The sequence below is a fragment of the Calidris pugnax genome, unplaced genomic scaffold (assembly GCF_001431845.1).
Source record: "Calidris pugnax isolate Ruff unplaced genomic scaffold, ASM143184v1 scaffold82, whole genome shotgun sequence".
Classification (NCBI taxonomy): Eukaryota; Metazoa; Chordata; class Aves; order Charadriiformes; family Scolopacidae; genus Calidris; species Calidris pugnax.
Window position 1 is genome coordinate 2,758,522 of NW_015090833.1, and position 21,697 is coordinate 2,780,218.

General features: G+C 46.6%; 1 protein-coding gene across 3 annotated transcripts in view; it reads right to left on the minus strand.

The window, feature by feature from the left end:
* Positions 1-3,009: 3,009 nt before the first annotated feature.
* CASZ1 (castor zinc finger 1) overlaps positions 3,010-21,697 on the minus strand; it is a 211,432-nt gene continuing 192,744 nt past the window's right edge. For all 3 annotated transcript variants that reach the window (XM_014941481.1, XM_014941483.1, XM_014941482.1), the window contains 6 exons: positions 19,921-20,119; positions 19,221-19,392; positions 16,212-16,360; positions 14,131-14,365; positions 12,414-12,707; positions 3,010-9,087 (listed from right to left, as the gene is read on the minus strand). In XM_014941481.1, coding sequence (XP_014796967.1) covers positions 7,838-9,087; positions 12,414-12,707; positions 14,131-14,365; positions 16,212-16,360; positions 19,221-19,392; positions 19,921-20,119 — 2,299 coding nt within the window. In that variant the 3' untranslated portion in view covers positions 3,010-7,837. The remainder of the gene's footprint in view (positions 9,088-12,413; positions 12,708-14,130; positions 14,366-16,211; positions 16,361-19,220; positions 19,393-19,920; positions 20,120-21,697) is intronic.

The following is a 21,697-nucleotide window of genomic DNA, read 5'->3' on the forward strand; positions in this document are numbered from 1 at the left end:
TTCCAAATGTGATTCTCTAATCTAGAGGTATAAAGATGGGTTTATTTAACAGACCTGTTTCCCTAGGAAGTCTTTCTTGATGTGGTTATGCCAGTGTTGAGCATTGGTCCTTGCAAGCTGTAAGTTCTGCCAGTATGTGTTGTGCGTCATAACAGCTGCTTTTCCTCTGTACCAGTACGCATCAGAATTCTGAATTTCCTTCTGTCTGGGTGTAGGACACATTGTGCTCCTTGAGTAAATATCCTCCCGGAGTCAGACGTGCTTCACTGTTCTGTACGCGGCCGCACAGGCTGCGAGGAGTGTTCACGGGGCTCGTGCAGCAGCTCTGTGCACCCCACGGGTGGCTCAGGGGTGACTGTGGGATGGCCTACACCCACGGCTAGGGACACAGGGAGAGCTGTAACCCAAAGCAGTATTTCCCTAGTAATCCCTAGAAATACCCTGGCTGGACTGTCTGTGAGAAATGCTTGGGTGAATTGTTCTGATCACCTTTCTGAGCCACTGTAATGGCCATTACCTTAACTTTTGGCCAACACTGATAAACTAACTGTCCTGGTTGGCCCCTGTGGCTCCAGCAAGGACAGGTCTCCATGTGCTAAGGCTGGACTGGGTGTGTTTGGTAATGACATCTAAACACCGGGATGACTGGAAGCAGCAGCAGAACCATCTGGTCTCCCATCCTGTGTCTTAGAATACCTTGAATGCTGCTGCTTTATCTTTGAGGTGATTGAACTTTTGCTGCCTCTGTTGCTTAAAAGTCTTGAATTGTTTGGAACGGGGAAAGCAGTGCTTCTCTGTTTGATGTTTGGGCTGGTGCCCAGGGATCCTCCCGCTGTGGGTGCCTGTGTTGGTGGGTGCTGCAGAAGAGCTGGTAGTGTGCTGAAACGTGGATGGCCAGTGTCTTACATCAGGCAGTGTAGTTTTGTGGCTGTGTGTAACTGTAGGGTCCTGCACTCACAAAAAATGCTGTTAGAGGGGTACACTTGATGTAATCAACCTGCAATAGCAGCAGCAACTGCCCAGGTTTTGTCCTGACTTTAGCACAAGCACTTTTTCCTTGATTTTAGCACAAGCAGCCTCGCGGGGTGCCTGCTGCTGCCCGCGGCTCAGCAGGGCTGGCTGCAGAGCTGCAGTGTCACCGGCCGCGAGGGCTTGTGATGAATGCAATAGTGAGGCTTTGATTTGTTCAACTTGCAGCTTCTCCCATGACTTAGTCATTCTTTTATGAAGTGCAGTCGGTTCCACAGAGAGCAGGCAAGTTCCAGCAAGAGCTTTTAAACAGTGAGTCGTGTCGTTCACATCCCCTGTCCCCCCCCAGAAACAGAGTCATGTAAATATCCCATGTGCTGCGGGCAGAGCTCCAGTGAGAGCAAACCTCTGTGCTCCAAGGTCGGATTAGGAGCATGTTCAGATAATGACATCTGAAAACAGGATGGCTGGGAGCTGCAGCAGAGCAACGAGGGGGCTTTGAAAGAGAGAGGAGTCTAATCCTCTCTGCTAATAAGGAGGCAGCTGCTGCCAATGCATCAGGCTTGGCAGGCGCTGCTTTGCTGCTCCTGGGTTCTCTGACCAGTGGCAGAGAGGAGCTAAGACCCAGCTGCTTCAAGATGGGAGGAAAAGACCCTCACGGGAGAGGGGTTCTTTGGGTAAAACAAGAACTTTGACATTCCTCTTTGCCCCATTCTCAACAGCACTTTGGCAGGACAGGCCAAAGAGCCAGAGCAGTGTCTCACACCCGGCCAGTGTCTAGGAGCGTGCACCCGGCACGACGGGGGCTGTGCTGGGCTGTGTGTGACCGCCGAGCCTCCCCAGTGGGAAACCAGCTTTGGGAGAGGCAGGTGGGGTGTGGGGGTGTGGGGGTGTGTGCGTCAATGCAGAGGCAGCTCTTGTGCAGAGTTACGTCTTTATATATGTACAACTTTCCACAAGGATCACTAGGAAATGTCCTTCCACTGAGGGCGAGTACTCAGGGGCACGTTGGTACCTGGCAGATACCACAAGGGCAGTTGCTTTAGCGAAGGTGAAGTGCTGTGAAAACACACACTCTGCCACCTCTCTCCCTCCCCACCCCCCTTACCTCCTTGTGAAAAAAGGGCATCTACTGCCTGTCCCCCTGTTCCACGCAGAGCAGAGCTGCTGCTGCTGAAAGCCCTTCTAGACCCATCTCCAGAGCAGAAGTGCCTGGGCCTGGCACAAATTTTGGGGAGGAAAAGGGTGGGGACAAGCTGTATGGAGCATGCAGTGGGTTCATCTGATCTATTGTTCCCTTACAGTCAGCACGCCCGACCGCCGATCGGCTGTACCCTCCTGCCCGAGAGGCTTCTCATCCCAGATGGCACTGGGCTTCGGCGCATCGGGTGAACAAGTTTCTGCAGCAGGAAGAAGCCACGGTGAGACCAGGTAAGGAACACGTTCCTTCTGATCTTCAATGCACAGTGCACAGCTCTATGTGTTCTTGCTAAGTTCTAAGTATGTGGCTTCAACATTGCATTTTACTGGAAATTAGTAGATTTATTAGCCCCACCCTTCTACACAGACAGGATCTTTCATTGATGCTCCTCCTCTCTATTGTGTCAGGGTGACAGTCAAAGGTCTATTGATTTAGTGGGCTTTGAATGTCATTGTAAGGTCTCGAGTGGGTTATCACAAGCAGTTCCACCACGGAGCCCAACGCACCACCCAGAGGTCTCAGGCCAAGGCAGAAAGGGAAAAGCCAAATGTGAGTGGTCACATCTCCAGTCCCAGTCCCAGATTAGCAAGTCATGGAGATTGAAGCACTTGTGTCAGGGGCCCCCATGAGCACTTCAAATAAAAGTACAGGCTGCTTAAAAAGCTTGAGTCCATATAAAGAGAACCCTGTTCCTACTGCACTTATCACCTCAGAACTAGTGCTAAAACAGTGGCTGTTAAAATGGGTGCTTTAAAAGACCCGAACTGCTCCGAGACTTGTTAGGTCTTAAAAAAATAAACCACCTCGTCAATCAAGAAGACAACTTGATCACTTAAAACTTTGGGGTTTTTTTCCAGTTTTTATTGAGTGAAAATGTCAAACCTTGCATCAGTCATGCAAAAAAAAAATCAAATAAATAAAACACATATATTAAATTTCTAATAGCACTAAATTCAAGTGGAAAAATATTCAGTTCTTAATAACGCAGGTGCTGAAGAGACCAGATTCAAGTAAATCAGAGCACACCATCCTGTTTAGGGTGTTTTTTTTTTCACTTTCTGCATTTTTGTCTCAAAACCTATATATATATCTATATATCTATATATATGTATATACATATAGATATATACACACACACATATATATGTGCATACATATTATTTTTATATTTATATATATACACATACATATTTATAAAACATTAAAAAGAGCATTGGTGGTTCAAGCATTTATTTCCCCCCCTCCCCCACGGAAAGAAAAAAAAACAACAACAAAACAAAAAAAAAAATTACACATTTAAAATTCAAAATGAGCTAGCAATGGCTTATAGTCCTAGTGTGCAATATGGATATTACAAAAGGCTAGAATCCTCCCTCTTTTGTCTTTTTTTTTCATTTTTGTTTTTTAAAGTTTTTTTTTTTTGCTACATTGGAAAATTTTTTTTATTTTTTTATTTTCTTTACAAAATTCCTTCCACACAGACTTTAATCCAGTTGAGTTTGTGGCTAGAATGAACAATCTAGTCAATAGGTTTATTTCATTTTTTTTGCTCTTCAGCAGTGAATGGTAGCAGAATCAGGAGGGTCCATCTCAAGGTTTATTTTGTTTGGTTTTTATCTTGTTTTGGGCAGAATAGTTCCATTTCCTCTCTCCTCCTTCCCCCTCCTCACACAGTTCGCTGACTCTCCTCACTCTTTTAAGCAGTATCTCAGTGGTGGTGTATTAACAGTCCTATTGATATGATCGTTTGAAGTGACAGAAACACCTTGCTGTAAAAGGGGTCTCTGCTGTCGAGGCCTTTGTTCAGAAAAGCCCTTAAGCACGGGCTGAAATCTGTGCCCCTTCAGAAAACATCTGCTTAAGAGTTTTGCTGAATTAAAGCCTTAACATGGCAGAAGAAAAAGATGGGTTTAAACTTTCTTGTTGTTGTTGTTGTTTGCAAACAGAGACATAGATTTACAGAAACAAGACTCAGAGAAGTTGAGGGAGACGCGCTCTGGGGGTAGGGCCAGGGTGGCCCCTGTCCTGGGAGGGTGTGTGACCCCCCTGGGGTCAGCCCCTGCTCGGGCACCACCTTTAGCAGTAGCCTCTTAGGGAAGAGATCTCATTCCCTGTGCCAGCTCCCGGAGGAGAGGCGACAGGAGTCTGGGAGAAAGGCTGAGATGTCAGGGAGAAGTAGGGTGCCTGGGGGGAAAAAATGGTGTGCATAGATAAACACAGGCCCTTCCTGCACGCTCAGAGCCACACGGGAAGGACGCGTGAGACAGGGCCCCTGCCAGCGCCCGCCCTGCTGCAGCCCCTCCGGCCTAAAGCTGCCCCCCGGGGGGGTCTGTGACAGCCAGCGCCGGGGCAAAGGGGGCCGGCGTTAGTGGGGCGACTGGTAGAGCTTCTACCCCCTGTTCTCCACATGCTTCTGCTTTCTCCTGCTGCTGTGCAGTGAGTCAGTCAGCGGAGTCTGGTGAGATAGGAAAGGGAAGAGGTAAAACCACTACATCCCGGTGCAGGGAACCAGCCCGTCTCTCCCAAACGGAAACAAATGGCCCAGGTGAGCCCCGCGCGGTGCCACCGGAACCAGACCCCCCCTCGCCTTCAGGGTCAGCAACGCTCCCAGGCAGGTTTGGGATGAACCTCGAGGATGCTGAAGGCAGCAGGCTCCATCCCGCTCCCACAAAAGTCACTGAGACACATCGTGTTGATTTCAGTGGTACAAAATAAACACATCTGTTTTGCAAGATGTGGCTTGTGTTACATCCAAGGATTCCTCTTGGAGCCCATCACCATACTATCTAAGTAGTTGAATATGGGAAAAATGTACAAGTATAGAACCTGCAGCAAATGCTGTTTAAATCAAATCTTTTTTGCCCCATCCCATTTCTAAAAATTCCAGGGCCTCGTTCCCTCACTCTGCCCCAGGAACATGAGCTTCATTATATCCAAGAACTGAGTTGTGCTAGAAAACACACAGTTGAGGGCAGGGGATATACCAAACAAAACAAAAACAAACAAAAAAATAAAACCCTATAAAAATAAAAGCCACACAAATAGCTGATAGAGGAAAAGAACTCCAAAGAATTAAATATACTACAAACTAGTAATAACAATATTTCATTTGTTTTGTTTTCATTTGTTTCATTTCTACAAAATTCAAGTTAGAATTCGGATTCGTGCAGCTCCGGTCAGTGCTAGGAGTGTGAAGTCAGCCTCAAACCGTAGCATTAAGGCCCCCCCTCCCCTGCCACCCCCTACAAACAAACACTACATTGAAGAAAAAAAAAAAAAAGAAAAAGAGAAAAAAAAATTGCACACAATTAACCATATCTAAGGGCTATCCAGAAGGCAGGTGACCCCCCTCATCCCCCTGGCATCGGTGGTTTCTCTTTTGTTCTATATATAGTAATAACCTTTACAGGAAAAATACTGTACAACTTTTTTTTTTTTTTTTTTTTTTGCCTTTCCTTTTGAAACATTATCTGAACATTCTGTCCCTACATTTACACAGCTGAGCTGCTTGTTTATAAATCAGACCTGATCTGCACCAGTCCTTAGGGAAATAATTAAAAAAAAAAAAAAAGCAACCTAAACTTCTTGAGGCCTTTATCCGTTCAGGGTGAAAACAAATTCTGGGGATCCCTTGGAGCTGAAGTGCTCGTGGAGCTGGAGGGGGAGGGGGCGCCTGCATGACGTTAGAAAAAATAATTAGGTTTTTTTTTTTTTAAAAAACAAACAACAAACTTCAGACACAAGGAACCTTTTGCTAGGCTGGTATACTTACAAACTGGCACTGAAATAACTATTATCAGAATTAATTCATACAGCTAGTCCTTCTGGAGCCCAGGTGTGTGTAGATAAGCCCTCTCTTTCAGACTCAGGCGAGGATTTGGGGTCAAACAGCCACTGTCTCACCTGTCAGAGTCCGGGACAGTATCCTGTAGTGTGTGTTCCCAGACTGGGCTAGGAAAAGAGAGCAGGGAAGAGCTTGTAACCAGGGGAAAGCCCAAGCTTCTGGAGGTGGCAGGTCTGGACACATTATAGTTGCATTTGCATACGCAGTGCCCAAGCTATTAGCCCTACTTGGCAAAACTCATCAGCATGGACCCAGAAATGCACTAATTCCTAGCTGGACTACATCCTGGCATCTCCCCCATCTTCAAGTGCTCTGTGCTGCGTAGGTTACAGCAGCCTCATGTTTTGTAGCTGCAAAAAACCATGTCTGGGCCAACAGCTACACAGGTGCTGCAGAACAGTGTAGTCCCCCCTCCCCAGCCCCAGCGCTGAGCAAAAGAGACCCCCAGTCCGAGCAGGACATCCCATAGTGGGATCCTGAATGTTTCCCTGCCCTTTCCTCCCTCTTCAGTGGTGCCTTCACCCTCTCCCAGAAGTCACCAGAGATCCGTATCGGTCCATGCAGAAAGAGACTTGCCCATCTGCAGTGAAGGCTGGGGACGAGGGCTTGGGGCCAGGGACATACCTGTCATCGTACGACTGCTTGGGTCAGAGAGCAAGTAGTATTTTCAAGGCTGCTTTAATGGCTGGGACGCTCTTCTGTGAGCACGGTGCTCCTTGTGCTGCACCGTGGGACAGAGGGTCAGCTCACAACCTCCTGAGATGGGGATACTGAAGCACCACAAAAACGCCTCACCCTCAACAGAGAGGAAGCACCTGGGAGTTGGGATGAGATGGAACTGGATGGGAGATTAACCCCAGTCCTCCAGTGTGACAGACCCTTTAACTGCCTGCTCTGTTCTTCCCAAGTTACTTCAGCTAAATCCCTACAGGCAGAACAGCAGGGATGAGGAGAGGTGTCCTACAGAGAAAGTGTAGACTGAGAAAGTTTTACAATATAAATAGCATTCAAAATTATTATCATTAATAGTAAAAAGGATCTGGAAGAACAGAGGAGTGTCCCATTCCCACCCCCGCTCATTCATTAATGCGTCCTCATTTATGTGACAATAAATACCCGCTCCCACCCTTGCTGTCTGATGCCATTCATTTAATGCTGGAGAAAGAAGGGGGGAGGGGTGGAGAGAGAGAAAGCACACACCCCTCACCCCCTCCTTTCCACTGGCAAAAGCTGAGCTAGTTGTCTTTGTGACACCAATTCCTCAAATTTTATATATGTGTGTGTGTGTGTACATTATATATATAGAGAGAGACACACACACAAATATATATTTCTAAAATTCATTACCTGTTGTTCCCACCCACCCCCCTCCAAGAAGTGGAGATTATTATTAATATCGTACAACTGAAAACATGGAAAAATAAAACCCAGAAAGAAAAATGGGGGGATAGAGCCCCACCCATAACAAAGGGTCCCCAGATGGGCACAGGCCCCACGCACCATGCAGGGAGCAAGGAAAAGCAGCCGGTACCCTCAAGGTTCATGTCCGTATAAAAGGGTGTTTCTTGCTGCATCCTGCCCCCATGTTCTGTGATCTGCAGAATGAAGCCGAGCAGCACCAGTCCTGCTGCCAACCTGTCTCTTATGGGGCCTGTGGAGGAGCGTGGGTTTCCTTCCTTCCTCTCTCTCTCTCTCTCTCTCGTGTGTGGCACGGAGTTTGTTTTTCACTTGCCGTCCCAAACTTTGTTCTTGCCTCATATGGGGTCCTCTTAGTAATTCTGTGTAAGAGCAAAACCAAACCACTGCCACTGTTGTCCCTAAGATTAAGGAGAAGCTGCTGGAGCAACGGTAGAGGCTGGGGCAGCAGCTGGAGCTGGAGCAGGAGTCGGGGCTGGAGTAAGGGCTGGCTCGCCCTGGGGCCTGGAAGCATCGCCATGGTCTGTGGAAGAAGCGGCCTCCTCCGGTTCTCCATCTTCTTTAGTGGCCAGGCCCTCAGGGTCAGGCAGCGATTCTTCAGAATCTGTGTTCAGGTCTTCCTCTTCATCATCCTCCTCATCATCATCATCGTCCTCCTCCTCTTCATCATCATCCTCTTCTTCATTCATCTCCTCCTCGTCATCTTCTTCATCCTCTTGGGAAGAGTCATCCTCGTCCTCCACATCACCAGAGCCGGATGCCACCGCCCCCCTCTCCTGAGGTGCGGTCCCAGCTCTGCTCGGTGATGGACCTTCAGTGACTTCTGACTGCTTCTTGCTGAGGTCCAGGGAATCATTGAGGCCCACGCCAGCCGCGTTCTGCAGGAAGAAGAGGGAGCTGTTGTTGTCAGTGCTGAGGTTGAGGGAGCTGTCCAGGTTGATGGAAGAGTTCTGGATGTCATACTCGAGAGTGGAGTGGGCAAGGCCCTCAGGCCCAGGAGAGATGGCAGGAAGCTCCCCTCGCTCCTGCTTCTCGTGTTTGCGCTTGTGCGAGTCCATCTGTGACATGCCCACCACCGTGTGTTTGCAGCCGGGGTAGGTGCAATGGAAGTGGGAGCACTTGAGTTTGTACTTGCAGTCAGGCACCTCGCAGTCCACGCTGGAGCTGAACTGGCAGAAGCCAGCAGCGCTGATGACGTCCTGCTTGCCGTGGTGCTTACGGTGGGCTGTCACCTTAGTGCTGTCAGTGCAGCGGAAGCCGCAACGCAGACAGTGGAAGTGTGTGCTGTTGCCAGAGAACTGACAGTCTGGGAAGTTGCAACTCAGCGAAGACTTGAAGCGTTTGAAATCATCCAATACCAGGTTGTCGACGCGATCGTGGTGCTGGGCGTGCTTGTACATGTGGGTACGGCCACAGAACTTGTAGCCGCAGTTCTCCCGCGTGCAGTGGTAGTGGGTGACCTTGAGAGAGAACTGGCAGCTGGAGTCCTTGCAGTCTTCGTAGAGGTCATAGCGCCGAAATCCCTCCAGCATCATCCCTTCATCCAGCATCTTGCGCGAGGATGCGGTCTTACGGCGCTTGCCAAATGGGGACATGTCTTCAATAATCCAGAAACGCTTTTTGGCCCCCGAGGCAGTTGGCATAGTGATGGTATTCCCTGAGGAGACAAAGCAAAGCGTGGTGTTGCTGACAGCCAGGTCTCTCCATCCCCAACCATCCTGGCAAGCTCTTTATTTGCCAAGGCTGTTCCCACCCAGCAGCCCATCCCTCAGGCACTCGGCGAGCCCGGGCTCTGGGACTGGGCAGGCTGATGGCCGCTGCTCAGCACTTTCTCAATTTTCACCATATCCCACTTTGCCTCTAATTGCTCCTCTGGTACACCTTATGTTGTCCAAACGCTATCTGTTGTGTCTCTCTTTGGCTACTCTTACAATTTCTCTTGCTGCTTTCTCTCTAGTCCTGTGTTCCTCAAATCAGACTTTAATACCGAGGAACTGGCTTGTCCCAGTCCAAGGACTGAGGTGTTCACCGGGGTTGAAGTGGTAAAAGAGTTTAAACATGCTAAAAACTGGTATGTATATACTGTTTTTCCCAATCCTGGCTCTTGTAATACACTACAATTGCCAAGGACAGGCAGGAAGTGAAGGAAGATCCCATGCGTGATTAAAACTGCAAGGGGGGGGATTTATAGAAATAGGATGGACTTTGGCCAGGAGACTGCACCATCCCTCACTCTAATGAGCCTACATATTACGATGAGTGCACTTAGAAAGACAGATGGACAGATGTTCAATGGGGCTAATTCTCATCATCACTAGCCAGTGGACTCTGAGAGAAAATACCAGTTCTACAGCTTTCCCTTGGGTCTTGAAAATCACATGATGCCCCTAGTAAATAAAGAGCCCTCATCTATCTTCCACCTTCATTCACAGGGCCATGTAACTGGCTGGTGCTCACGTCCCCTAGGATCAAGCTGACATCAAGGACTCGACCTCATCATATCTATTAACTTCTTTTTCTTCTCTGCTTGCTATTTCCAGAATCAAACCACAATCTCCAGTATCAACATGCAGCACAGACGAGGTTGGAGGAAGGAATTTCTCACCAGGTGCAGAACTGTGAGTGTAATTGGAAATTATAGCTTGCAACTAAAACATACTTTTTTTTTTTTTTTTTTTGCCTCTCTTGATGCTGAAACTGCCATCCTCTTAAAAATAGGCATGATTTGTGACATGCAGTGCCTGGGGCCTAAGAATCCAGAGCAGGTTGCATCCTTGTCTACAGGACTGAAGAAACAGTCATCTGTTTGACTGTTGCAGAATTATTTTTTCTGGCTGATGAGCAGGTATTAAATGCTCATTAAATGCTAAAAATAAATGCTATTTTTGCCATATCTGGCTGGCCCTTCAACCGACAGCCTTTTAAGAGGACACGGTGATCGTTGAAGGAAGCCTCCAAAAGTTGAAGCGATACAAGTCAATGGAAATGGCAGCAGCAACACCATCTCCTGCACCGTTCACAGGATTGCAGGATACACAGAGAACAAAAGATTTCTCCACACCCACTGGTTATGTGGTACTTTGGCTCAGGCTGCAAATAAGGACACCAGCTTGGGGCATCCCTGGTGAGACCATCTTAGTGACATGTAGCTGGTGGAAGCTGCGTGCTGAGGCTAATTTAACCAGCTACCAATGAAAGAGTAGCTTTCTGTCACTGTAGATTTTACATTGGCAAGCTCTTAGCTATAGAATCTGTGACCAATTACTCTCTCCTCCCCCCAAACATCTGATATCTTAAAATGTCGTTCTCTGCTTCCAGGCGACTCGTTTAAGTGCATCGTTGCCTGGACAAATCAACTCCTTACTCCCTCTTTTAAAAAAAATAATACAGCCAAACCATCAAGTCTTTTATCATTAGTCTGAACACTCATCTTGTCAGCCTTCAGACAAGAATCAGGATAAACCATCTTAGGGGAAAGACTCTGGATGGGAAATCTGGGAAATAACTAGAATTTAAACTTTACCTGTTTTAAACTCAATGTGTCTGCCCAGCTTTCACAACAGTTCAAACAGATGGGCTTAGAACTTTAGTTAAATTCATTTTCTTTTCTCATACAGGCAAAGTTTCAGAGTGAGGGTATGAAGAAGAGATGATAACCTGGAACTCTCTCCTCCTTCAGCCACCAGACAACATTCAGGCCCTATCACCCAACTGAAGATTACAAATCTCAACAGATTAAATCCCAAGCAAATCTCAATGGTAAGTGCATGCCATAAACTTGTCTTTTCAACTACTGCTAATGTAAACACTCATGAAACTATACAAAGGTAAAAAGAAATGTAAAAATACATCATTAGAGAAAAGCACAGCACAAGGTTAAGATGTTTCAAGTTGCATGCAAGTAAGTTTTTAAAAAAAGGCAGCAAAAATATAGTTTCTTGTGAATTTTGTTCATTGGAACACACTCCTCTGGACAAGGCAAGGATCCTCCTCCCACCGAGTCCCATGAGCCAAACCTGTGAACTTCCCAGTGGAGCTGGTCCCACAGCCATACTCCCAACCATTTACCTTGGATTTGTGCATTACTAAAACCAGCAGGAAGAATGACTGGGACATTTGTAAGCTGCCAGAATTCTCTTAAGTGTGAAGTTTAAGCACAAATACGCCTTTAATTAACTAGAAAAGAGCTGGGAGTTGGGAAAAGAAGCCAAAACTGAGACACACCCTAAAAAACATTCCCAGCTGGAATGAGAATCTCCAGCCTGAGACATCTCTGATCTTAGTCACACATGGGAAACATGGCAGCTCAGAACTAAAAATCTAGATGTATTTTCTGCAGCTGTTAAGAGCAGATGTAAATAACAGCGAGTGTGAGAAACAGCCTGAGCTGTCTGATGATGTCACCGTGGTGACACTGACTGTACTTCACTCTCTTACTGGTGCTGGGGAAAGCAGCCCTGGATTTTATGGCTTCGTATATGAATAGGAAGCAGTGAAGCTTATAAGATCTATAAAAATACAGGAGCTGGGTACCTTGTCAGACATCTACCTGCTGGGATGGGGACTCAGACTATGGGAGGCACTGGGTTGGGTGGCCGGGAAGATCTGAACAAGAATTCCAAGTCCCATTAACTACATGAGCAAAAGTTTGCTTTGTGGCCACCGTGCTGTTATCAAGAGGCTGAAAGAGCTTTTTAGCTATGGATTTTGTTAGATTTGGAATTCCATAGTTTGGAATTGGTGGATATTGCTCTCAGGTATCCATATGTCCCTCAGTGATTTGCTGTGGTTTTGGTTACCCTTCTTTGCTGTGGTTACTGTGTCAGCAGACAAAAGGAGCAGGCACAGATGGGCCTTGGATAGAGACACAGAGTGACGTTTGCTTTTTTACTGACCCAAAGGTGCAGAGAAAAAAATGTGGGCAGGGTGAGTGGGGAAGGAGATGGGCACAGGACACTAGGAGAGAAAGCAAAGGAGTGTTACCTGCTGCATCCTGAACTAAGGGAACGTCACTTTTTACTGGAGTTGGAGTGGCAATGATGGGCGAGAACCCAGTGGTGCTGGCGGCAGGCATGACAATGCCTCTGCTGGATCCAAGAGTGGCACTGAGCAGAGAGTATGAGAGACAAGATGGAGAGAAGAGATAGGGGAGGGTGGGAAGGGGAGACCTAAGCAGGGCTTGTGAGAAAGATGGAGGCAGAGATGGTGGTTGAGGTTGTGGTGCATTGTGGGTAGCGTCATCGGCAGCAGCAGGAGCAGGAGGAGGAACCAGGCAGCCTGGAGAATGTGGAGAGAAAAAAAAGCAGAAAAAAAAAGGAAAAAAACAAACCAAAACAACAAAACCAAACCAAAACAAAAAAACAAAATAAAACAAAAAACAAAAGAACTGAAATGAGAACCCAAGAGCAGAAGCAATATGATGAAAATGGAAAATACATTCACAAATGTATGAAACAGAACTGTAACAGAGAAGAAACAGAAGGTGAGGAACTGACAGCATCAGGAAGAGGAGGGTTGTCTCTGCAGAATGCAAGGTGGCTTTAGTGGCCTGGGGGAAGAGCCACAGGCTTTCATGCAGAAATTCCTGCTCGTTCGGTCCTTGTTCATCTGTCTAGTGCCAGCTTGTACCAGCTCACAGCTGTGAGGGTGTTCTCAGTCTTGGGGTGGTGGAGCTCCTCGCTCCCCAGACAGCAGTGGGGGCCGTGTCCTAGGAGTGTGACTCAGGCCAGACAGAGTCCTGACAAAGGAGCAAGTGCCAGGAACCACTGTCCCACCAGAACTCTCTGGAGGAGCTTTCATGTCATGGGGCAACCACTGTCATGACCCAGCAGTGTCCATACAATATACGGTCAGCTGTGCTATACAATAACCTTCATCTAACTGGTGTGGGAAAGAAAAGGAGGAAAACGTGTATAAAATTAAAGCAAACTCAGTGAGGCAATGTCTAGAATGTAACACTTAACCCTGGGAAGGCCAGCTAAGAGATCCCTGCATCACCGCTCCATAATAACAGAATTCCTAGAAGATACCTAACTACTAAAAAGACCACCCTGCAATCCAGGGCAGTGGGAGATGGCTACACATTATCCTGGCAAACAGGAAACAGGGGCAGAAACTTACTTCCAAAAAGAGGGGATGATGGCAGTTTCCTCTGTGCAGCACAGCACAAAGTGGAACAAGAGTTTTTGCGTGAGGAAGGGAGCTCAGTGAGCTGCTTTTAGATGTTGATTTTTCAATATGTGGTAGGGTTTTTTCCCCTGTGTATGTAATATTTGCTATTGTACAATCTTTCTGTACCTCAACAGTATAGGGCAGTGCCTGACTTCAGATGCAGCACGAGGAGATACAAAAGGACATCAGGGGAAATGTCGAGTACAGAAGAAGCCCACAACTTTTTTTTCCTTTTTTTTTTTTTAAAAATTGGTTATTAAAATAGATTCAACTCCAAGACACAGGCTAAAAACCTCTCTTCAGGGGAGAAAAAAGATACGCTGTTAGTTCACGGATGCTTGAGATGCACATTTTGATGGATCTCTCCTCACAAATGATGGAGGGAGTAGGTTAGTACGAGGCGCTACTGTGAAGCTGGGACAGTTTATGTTTTAAGGTGCAGTTGTCCTTTGGCCCCTCTTCATGAGTTTATCTCCTGAGAGAGCAGGCAACTGATGACCCATGTCACACACCCTCCCTTCTCTCTTACCTGCTGATGTACTTTCATTGCCCACTGGGGTGCTGGAGCAGCTGCGGTCCATATTGGAAGATTCAGAGGAGATAGCCCCAGGGCTACAGCCAGTGTAATCCATGTACTCATCTGTTTCAGTGTCCATCATGCTTGGGGGTCCCTGAAAGGAAGCTGGGGTTCCTGATGAGGCTGGGCTGGGTGCCATGCTGCCAACCTGGGGGAGATTTTCATTTCTTGGAGTGTGGCCAATAACCTGCAGCAAGAAAACAGGATGGGGACTTTCACACCAAAAGCAAGATGCCAAGACCAAAACCATCTGTCTGCACGTTTATTTCTCTCTACCACAGTTCATGAGGGATAGCTGGGACATGCTCCTGAGTGGAACCCATGGCATTGTGGCCAGGAACGCGAATCTTCCTTCACTGGGAGCTCAGAGCACTAAACTTGGCACGTGTGTCCTGGTATGTGAATTGTGATGTGCTCAGAGGCTGGGAGTGTTAATCTTGGCACCAGGATCCTGGTGTGTGGATTCTGCTGCATTCAACAACAGGAGGTGTTAATCTTGGCATTACTACCTTACCGTGTAGGTCCTGCTGCATTTAGAGACTGGAAATACAACTACCAACATGACTGTCCTGGTGCCTGCGTGCTGAGACATTGCACCAGGGGAACAGAGGCTGAAACCAGTGACGAGGCTGTACGCCGTGTTCACACATGGCTGCTGTGGCCTGGAGTGGTCTCTGGAGAGTGCCATGGGTAGGTACCCACAGCCACATCTATCCAAACACACCACTAAGAGCCTACTGAGCACTAAGGAATGAGTTAGTATGTTTAAATGCAGGAAGGCAATGGTAGTACAGTAATTTGGTTAGGTTTGCCACATGCTGATTTGTGATTTCATCCTTGTTTTGTTGTTTGCTGGACAAACTGGGCTGAGCACAGTGTGCTCCCAGAATTGCTCAGGCCACAATTACCGCTTCTCCACTGCTGAACTGACACAGGATTGCCAGTGAAAGGAGATGGAGGTCAGAACTAGCATTTTCTGCTCAGCACGTACTAAAATTCCTTGGGCTAGACTCAGCATGTACTGCTGAGTAGCGAAGACAAATGTATTTGTTAAATCTCTCCTAAGTTTGATTCTTGTACCTAAGCTTTTTGCGTTCAGAACAAAGACTACCACAACAGTAACACCGGTTCCTTGGCATCTATGAACTCATTCAATCCAACAGCAGCTGAACAATTAACTTATTGACAGTACTTAATAACTAATAGGGACCTCTCATTCCCATGTTGTGGAATGAAAGAGGTTTCCCATCTTGTTTCTACAGATGGCCCTTTTGTTTTTCATATACTAGAAGATGTCCTTAGGGTCAGATCAGTCGCAGGCATTTAAATAAAGCCAGCTTGTTTCATCTCCCAAGTCAATGGAAGTTAAAGCAACTAAGGAATAAGCAGCAGCAGAAGACTGCAGGACTGCTGCCATTCTAAGCAGCAACTCAGTGCTGCAGTTGAAACTCTTCAATTTATTCACGAGACAGACAAACCTCATCTGCCAGTTGCTCTCAGTTATGTGTCAGAAAAGAAGCAACTGCATTGCTCTGCTTCTTCCTGAGAGAGGTCAAGGAGTGCCCCAAAACTAACTCCAAATCAATAAGGGAAATTTCGAGACTGGTAGTTCTCCCATCCTAGGTGGAAGCAGCAAATAATTCTTTAAGTGCAACAGGAAATGTTGCTTTAACCAGAATGTTCAATTCTTCCACATCCTAAGCACTTTAATTTTAACAAGCCAATTGGTGTATATTGAGAGAGCAGGGAGTTCAAGTTGTAAATATGAGTATTTTTATCTTTCTCTATTTTTTTCTCCATAATTCACAAAGAAAAGCTGTTTACACTAAGTAATGCTTCCGTGTTTAGGCTTCATCATCTTTCCTCCTACTGTAGAAATCCAACCAGCTAAAGCCAGACTGGGTGAACTGGCATATCCCACCTGCATCCCCCAGTGCAGACATGTATCCTTAAGAGTCTGCATACGTGTCTTGGCACTAAAGCAGTTCTACAGCAACCAAAGGGACCAACAACTCAAATAACCAGTGAGTCACCTGAGTAGGAACACGATCAAAGTTCTTCCCCAGCATCCTTCTCATGTGCTTTCTAGCGTGGGATGTCATCTGGTGCTTGAGCAGGAAGGAGAACTGGCAGCCCTCTCGAATGCAGTGGAAGTGGCTGTTCACCTGGTTGTATTTGCAACCTAAAGACACAAAATCATTGTATGTAGTACATGAAGGAACCAAGAGGGGCAGGGACTGTAGGGAAGACGATTGGGAGTTGGGACAAAGCTGCTGCTACATGGATTTCTGATGACTTTCTTCTTCACCTTCAGGTTCTTCAGGATCCATGAAAAAAACAACATGATCTTTTGCCTGCTGAGCAACTGCAAGAAGGGATTACAGTGTACATGGATTTAAGAAGTGATCCTGAGCTGCAGACTAGTCCCATCCCTCTTCATTTCGTTATAAAGACAGGTACATCACCATTAGATCTAGTAGTGCCTAACGCTCTCCAGTCTTAGCTAGCACCTTTTCATTTACAAAGAGAACAAACCCAAGACATTTCACTGTATTACAGAAGTTACAATCAGAAATACACAGTCATAATTAGATTAGAAATGAAAGGTTTGTCTTATCTTTTTTTTCCTTTAACTGTGCTCTCAGAAAAGCAGTCTCTTAAAAGCTGTAGCTCTGGACAGTGTATGCTCTCTGGTCAGATAAAAATGATCCAGGAGGTGTTTATTGCCAGTCCAAATTTGTTGTGTAATAGGGGCAGCTACTAAACAACAAGCAATTTATATGGGTTCTGGCACACAGCACTTGACACATTTTGCTCCTCGTGGGTAGGTCCGTGCATGCTGGGACTGCGTGTATCTCATTAACAGACAATCCTGAACAGCTACATTCTATAGCTGATAAACAATGGCTGGTTGCACTTAAAGCACAGCTATATCAATAATCAGGTTCTGTCTGTTCTCTGTCATCCCTTGGCCATACCCTTATACACAGAGGTACAGACTGGCTCAGTTCTACTCCTCTACCCATCACCTATCTACACCCATCAACCTTTGCTGACATACCTACGTATTTTTCATAGTTCTCTCCCTCCCTCCCCACCCATACACACATGTATATATTTATACATGTACATACATATAGAAATCTATCGTGTGTGTTTGTTCAGAAACATTCACAGCCCTTAAAGCAGCCCAGTGCTTTCTGCACCTGTTATATATACATAGGCAACATAAAAAGCACAGAGAAGACATGTATTTACACGTTGGTGTAACCATATACACCTCCAGGAACACATCCAGCTGCCCCATCCCATAACGCTGCCTGTATCCACACAGGCAAACACAAAGTGCTGGCTAAATGTATGTTTACTGCATGGCAAGCCCAACCTATAGGCCTGTGTACATACTGCTGGATGCATGTACCACATCCCTCCCAAAAATAAACACTGCTGACACATGCGCAGCCTGGAGCTGCCTTGCTGCCAAACAGCTCCCCAATCACCCAGCCCATCGTTAGCTCCCAGATAGCGTTTTATGTGCGTGCCAAGTTTATGTTTGTTTAGGTATCACACTCCCCCACAGCCCCACCTCATCTGCCCTCCCCATCACGTTGTGCTGTTCTTTGGGCTGGAGAACAAACAGTGCTGGCGGGACCGAAACAGTATCAGCAAAGGGCAGGTGAAGGCTCGCCTGTTGCCAGGGCACCCGTGTAGGCTGCGTGTCATATATCACTGTCCTGCTTTGTCTGGCCCCTGCTATCACCTGAAACACCTCACGCTGAGTAAATAACAGCAACTGCCCAATCTACTGACATGTGTAAATGAGACCTAGGTAAGTACTGGCCCTGGCGTGTTGACACTCATTACCGTGGTTACCACAAACAAGCTACCATTTGGGGACAAATTCTTGCTGTATTCAAACCTGAAAATAAAAGTTTGGTTCTGGTTAGTGTGGCTTTTCCCTGCAATGGGAGAGAACAGCACCCAAAGTGTTACTGTGAACCCTGTTTTGTTTCAGCCTTTGTTCCAACCAGGAGCGACAGGAGGACTGGCTCTGTGATACGGGTAAGCCAAAACACAGCTATGAGGGTAAGTGACTCCCAGGCAGTTCAGGACAGAGCTCTGCTGGAGGTACCATCCTCAGGGATTCCCCCCAGTCCAGAGCCCCAGGTTACAGCTCTAGATTCCCCCCTAGGAAAGCTGTCTACTTTCTGTTGTTGTGTTTCTTTACCAGCTTTACACTAGAGACACTTAGATTCAGTAAGTGCTGTGCTGCTGCTAACAGTTCTGGCAAGTGGGCAACCCCAGTCTGAGCCTGTGCCACATCTCAGGCGTCTGCTTAGGCCGGGTGCTGGGGGGAGGCTGGCACAAAGGGACAGCACTGCCTTCCCTGCTGCCCACAAGTGCTGTGGAGAATGGCTCTGGAGGAGAAGGGAGTAGTTTGTTGAATGCTCCATATCACTATCTCTGGTTATCTGCCCTTTGGCTTTCGTTATGCAGCACTGGCAATGGCCAAAACCCAAAAGTTTCATTTGAAGCCACCTGGAATCAGGCAAAGCAGCAACTTCCTTGATAGAGGAAGACCTTCACACAAGGCACTCATCAGAGCAGGCACTCCCCCTGGGGTTTTTTTCACTCCAGGTGTGCCCAGGGCACCCTTAAACTCCACCCAAGACAAGCAGTAGGCCCCAAAGACTACAAAGTACCAAAAAACCCCAACTAAACAAAAAAGGCCTTGACAATTAGATAAAAAGGAAAAACAAAGGGGAAGCTACATCTCCAGACAAATATATATATACACACACATATAAAAACCCCCTCTATATTACAGTTTTTGTGCATTTAACTTGGGTCTACTTGAGAAAAAATGCTTCAACTCAGGCAGATCAGCAACTGTTTTCTGTTTTGTTCCATTTCTTGTTTAGTGCTTTAATGACCAAATACATATTAATCCTGACTCACAGGCTCTAACTCATGGCATTCTTAGCCTGGACATGGGACAGACCACCTGAGAAAGGTGACAGGGGAAAGAGAGGAAAACTCACCCAGTCTGCCACACTCCTCTCGCTTGGTGAAATACTTGAAGCCATTGGCTGCCCTTCTCTCTGCCTTCTCGTGTTTCTTCACGTGCCAGGGCAGCTTGGTGGTGATGTTAGTCACGAAGTAGCAGCCAGGACGAAGACAGTGGTAATGCCCTCGCATCCTGAATTCACAGTGCTGGAGAGGAGCAAACAGGCAGGTTACTTTAAGCATATCTAAAACAAATGCACTCTCATCTGCTTGCTACTAACGCTGTCCCTCTGAGACAGGAGAGAGAGCCCTGAACTGATACAGCACATCACATCCATTTTATCTTCCACAAGCCACAGTGCAAACTTGTCCCCTGTTGAGTACTTGGTATTGCTGTCACATATTCTGTATTGCACTGTTCTACACTGAACTATCCCAAGCCTAACTCACGGCTTTCCCTGGTATTCATCACAGATTTTTACTTTACTTCATCCTGTGTCTCTTGCATCACTCCAGCTGCCTTGCCCACTCCACCCAAGTCAAAGAAACATAAAAGCAGTGAAATTTTCAAATCTGATTAAATAAAACATTTTGCTAGAACACTAATAAAGACCTTTCCATGGTTGTGCAGTTAGACCAGGAATGAAACAGCCTCACTTCCTATTGGGTACCTACTTGCCCTTTCCCATTCATTCCCCCACGCTCGGGCTGGACCCTGCCTCAAACGGCTCTTACCTGGTTCGGACAGAGACACTGCAGGGAGTAGTAAGCAAACTGGTCTCGCACATTCACCAAATTATTGTTGGGGTTGATGTGGTCCAGGCAGTGGGATTCTGCTTTGCCAGAGGTTTTGCACACATATTTGCAGTTCCCAAAGAGACAGTGGAAATGGAATTTGTTGGCGTACTTGCAGTCCGTTGCCAGGCAGGGATCGCTGGAACACATCCAAAACCCAATCATCACCTTCACTCATTTCACACATTTGTTTCTTTGCCAAAATTTAATTCAAGGGGAGCCCAGCTGAAGCCTCCGTTCCAAACATGGCCTACGTATTTCCCATAGCCACCTTCCTCTTGAGTAAAATCGATGCTGGCACCACTACTGTGGTCCCACCAAGCTAGTGCTTCTTGATCAAGACTATTAGGGCACAGCGAGGCATGCTGGGTTCTGTAGTCTTCCAGCTTAAAGCTCTCTCAAGAGCTGGATGGATGTGGTTTCTCCCTTTCTGCCTGTACTTACCTCAATGGATTCAGAGAGTTTCTCCCATCTCAATTTTGTGTAACTGAATGAAACTCTCAGCCACACACACTGCAAGGCGCCAGGGCTTCCCCTCATTAGACAAAATCAGGAATGGCCTATTTAATCAGCTAAATGGTTTTGGTACCTTACTCCTCCCACCCATTCCATGGACTTCTGGCTGCACCAACAGAGACCAGATTGGAGGCAGCTGAACACTGGTCTCTTGGTTCCCAAGCACTGTACCCAACGATTCCTACTCAGACACGTGAAACAGAATTAAAACACTTATTTGAAAGCAGACAAATTACTCCCAATATATGACCCAGAGACTTATACTCCACCAGCCTGAATAACTAAGGTGTAATGCCTAACTTGATCCTGGACTCCCATGTCCTCCCATAAAACATAACTTCTGTGCCTCTCTCTCTCTGCGTAACAGAAATAACACCATCATCACAACACTGTGAAAATTCTTTAATGTTTTAAAAGAAGTTCAGCAAGGTACATTACCTTCTGCCAGACACCTCCCTTGAGAATTACTTTGTAAACTAACACTACAAAACCAGAGGAACAGAATTCAAGGAGACTCATTAGACTTGTACAGAAGTTCAGCCAGGACAGTAAAACTCTGACAAATCTGAAGTGAGAGAATTGCTCCCTATTCCTTGAGCTGCTGAGAGACCCATTCCTGGTAAGGCAGAGTCCAAGCACTTGTGCTCCCTCAACTATCTGACCCCCAGTCGTCTTCGTTTTAAAAACCAAACTATGTAATACTGAGTTACAGATGGCATTCCTAGGAAAAGGTCACAGAGCTCGCTGGGGACAGATCCAGGAGAATTCCAGCAAGCTTCCTCATCAGCAATCTGAACATCTACTCTTGGTTAGTGCTGGGTACTTTGCTGCAGGAACACCTCACCTTTGCATGACTGAGCACTCAGCTGCCCACTGATTTTCACTCAGCTGCAGAAACTCATGATAGTCTCAGATTCACAGCAAGATCTGGAGGTGGGTTAGTCAGGTGTCACACTGAAAACTTTATAATGCTGTGCCTCCTCTGTAGCCATGTGTCAAAAATACTGCAGAGGTGCACGCATTTCTGTTCACCTCTCATGAGGCGTAAAAAAAAGACTTCAGTGATATGTCAGCAAGTTTCTCTCTCCTCTAAACTTGTACCTAAAAGTGCTGCTAAGTGTACTCAAAAATCCTGTTTTTTTTTCCTAGAAAAACTGAAGCTATTTTCTGGACTTTACAGAAATAATTTTTCTGTGAGGTA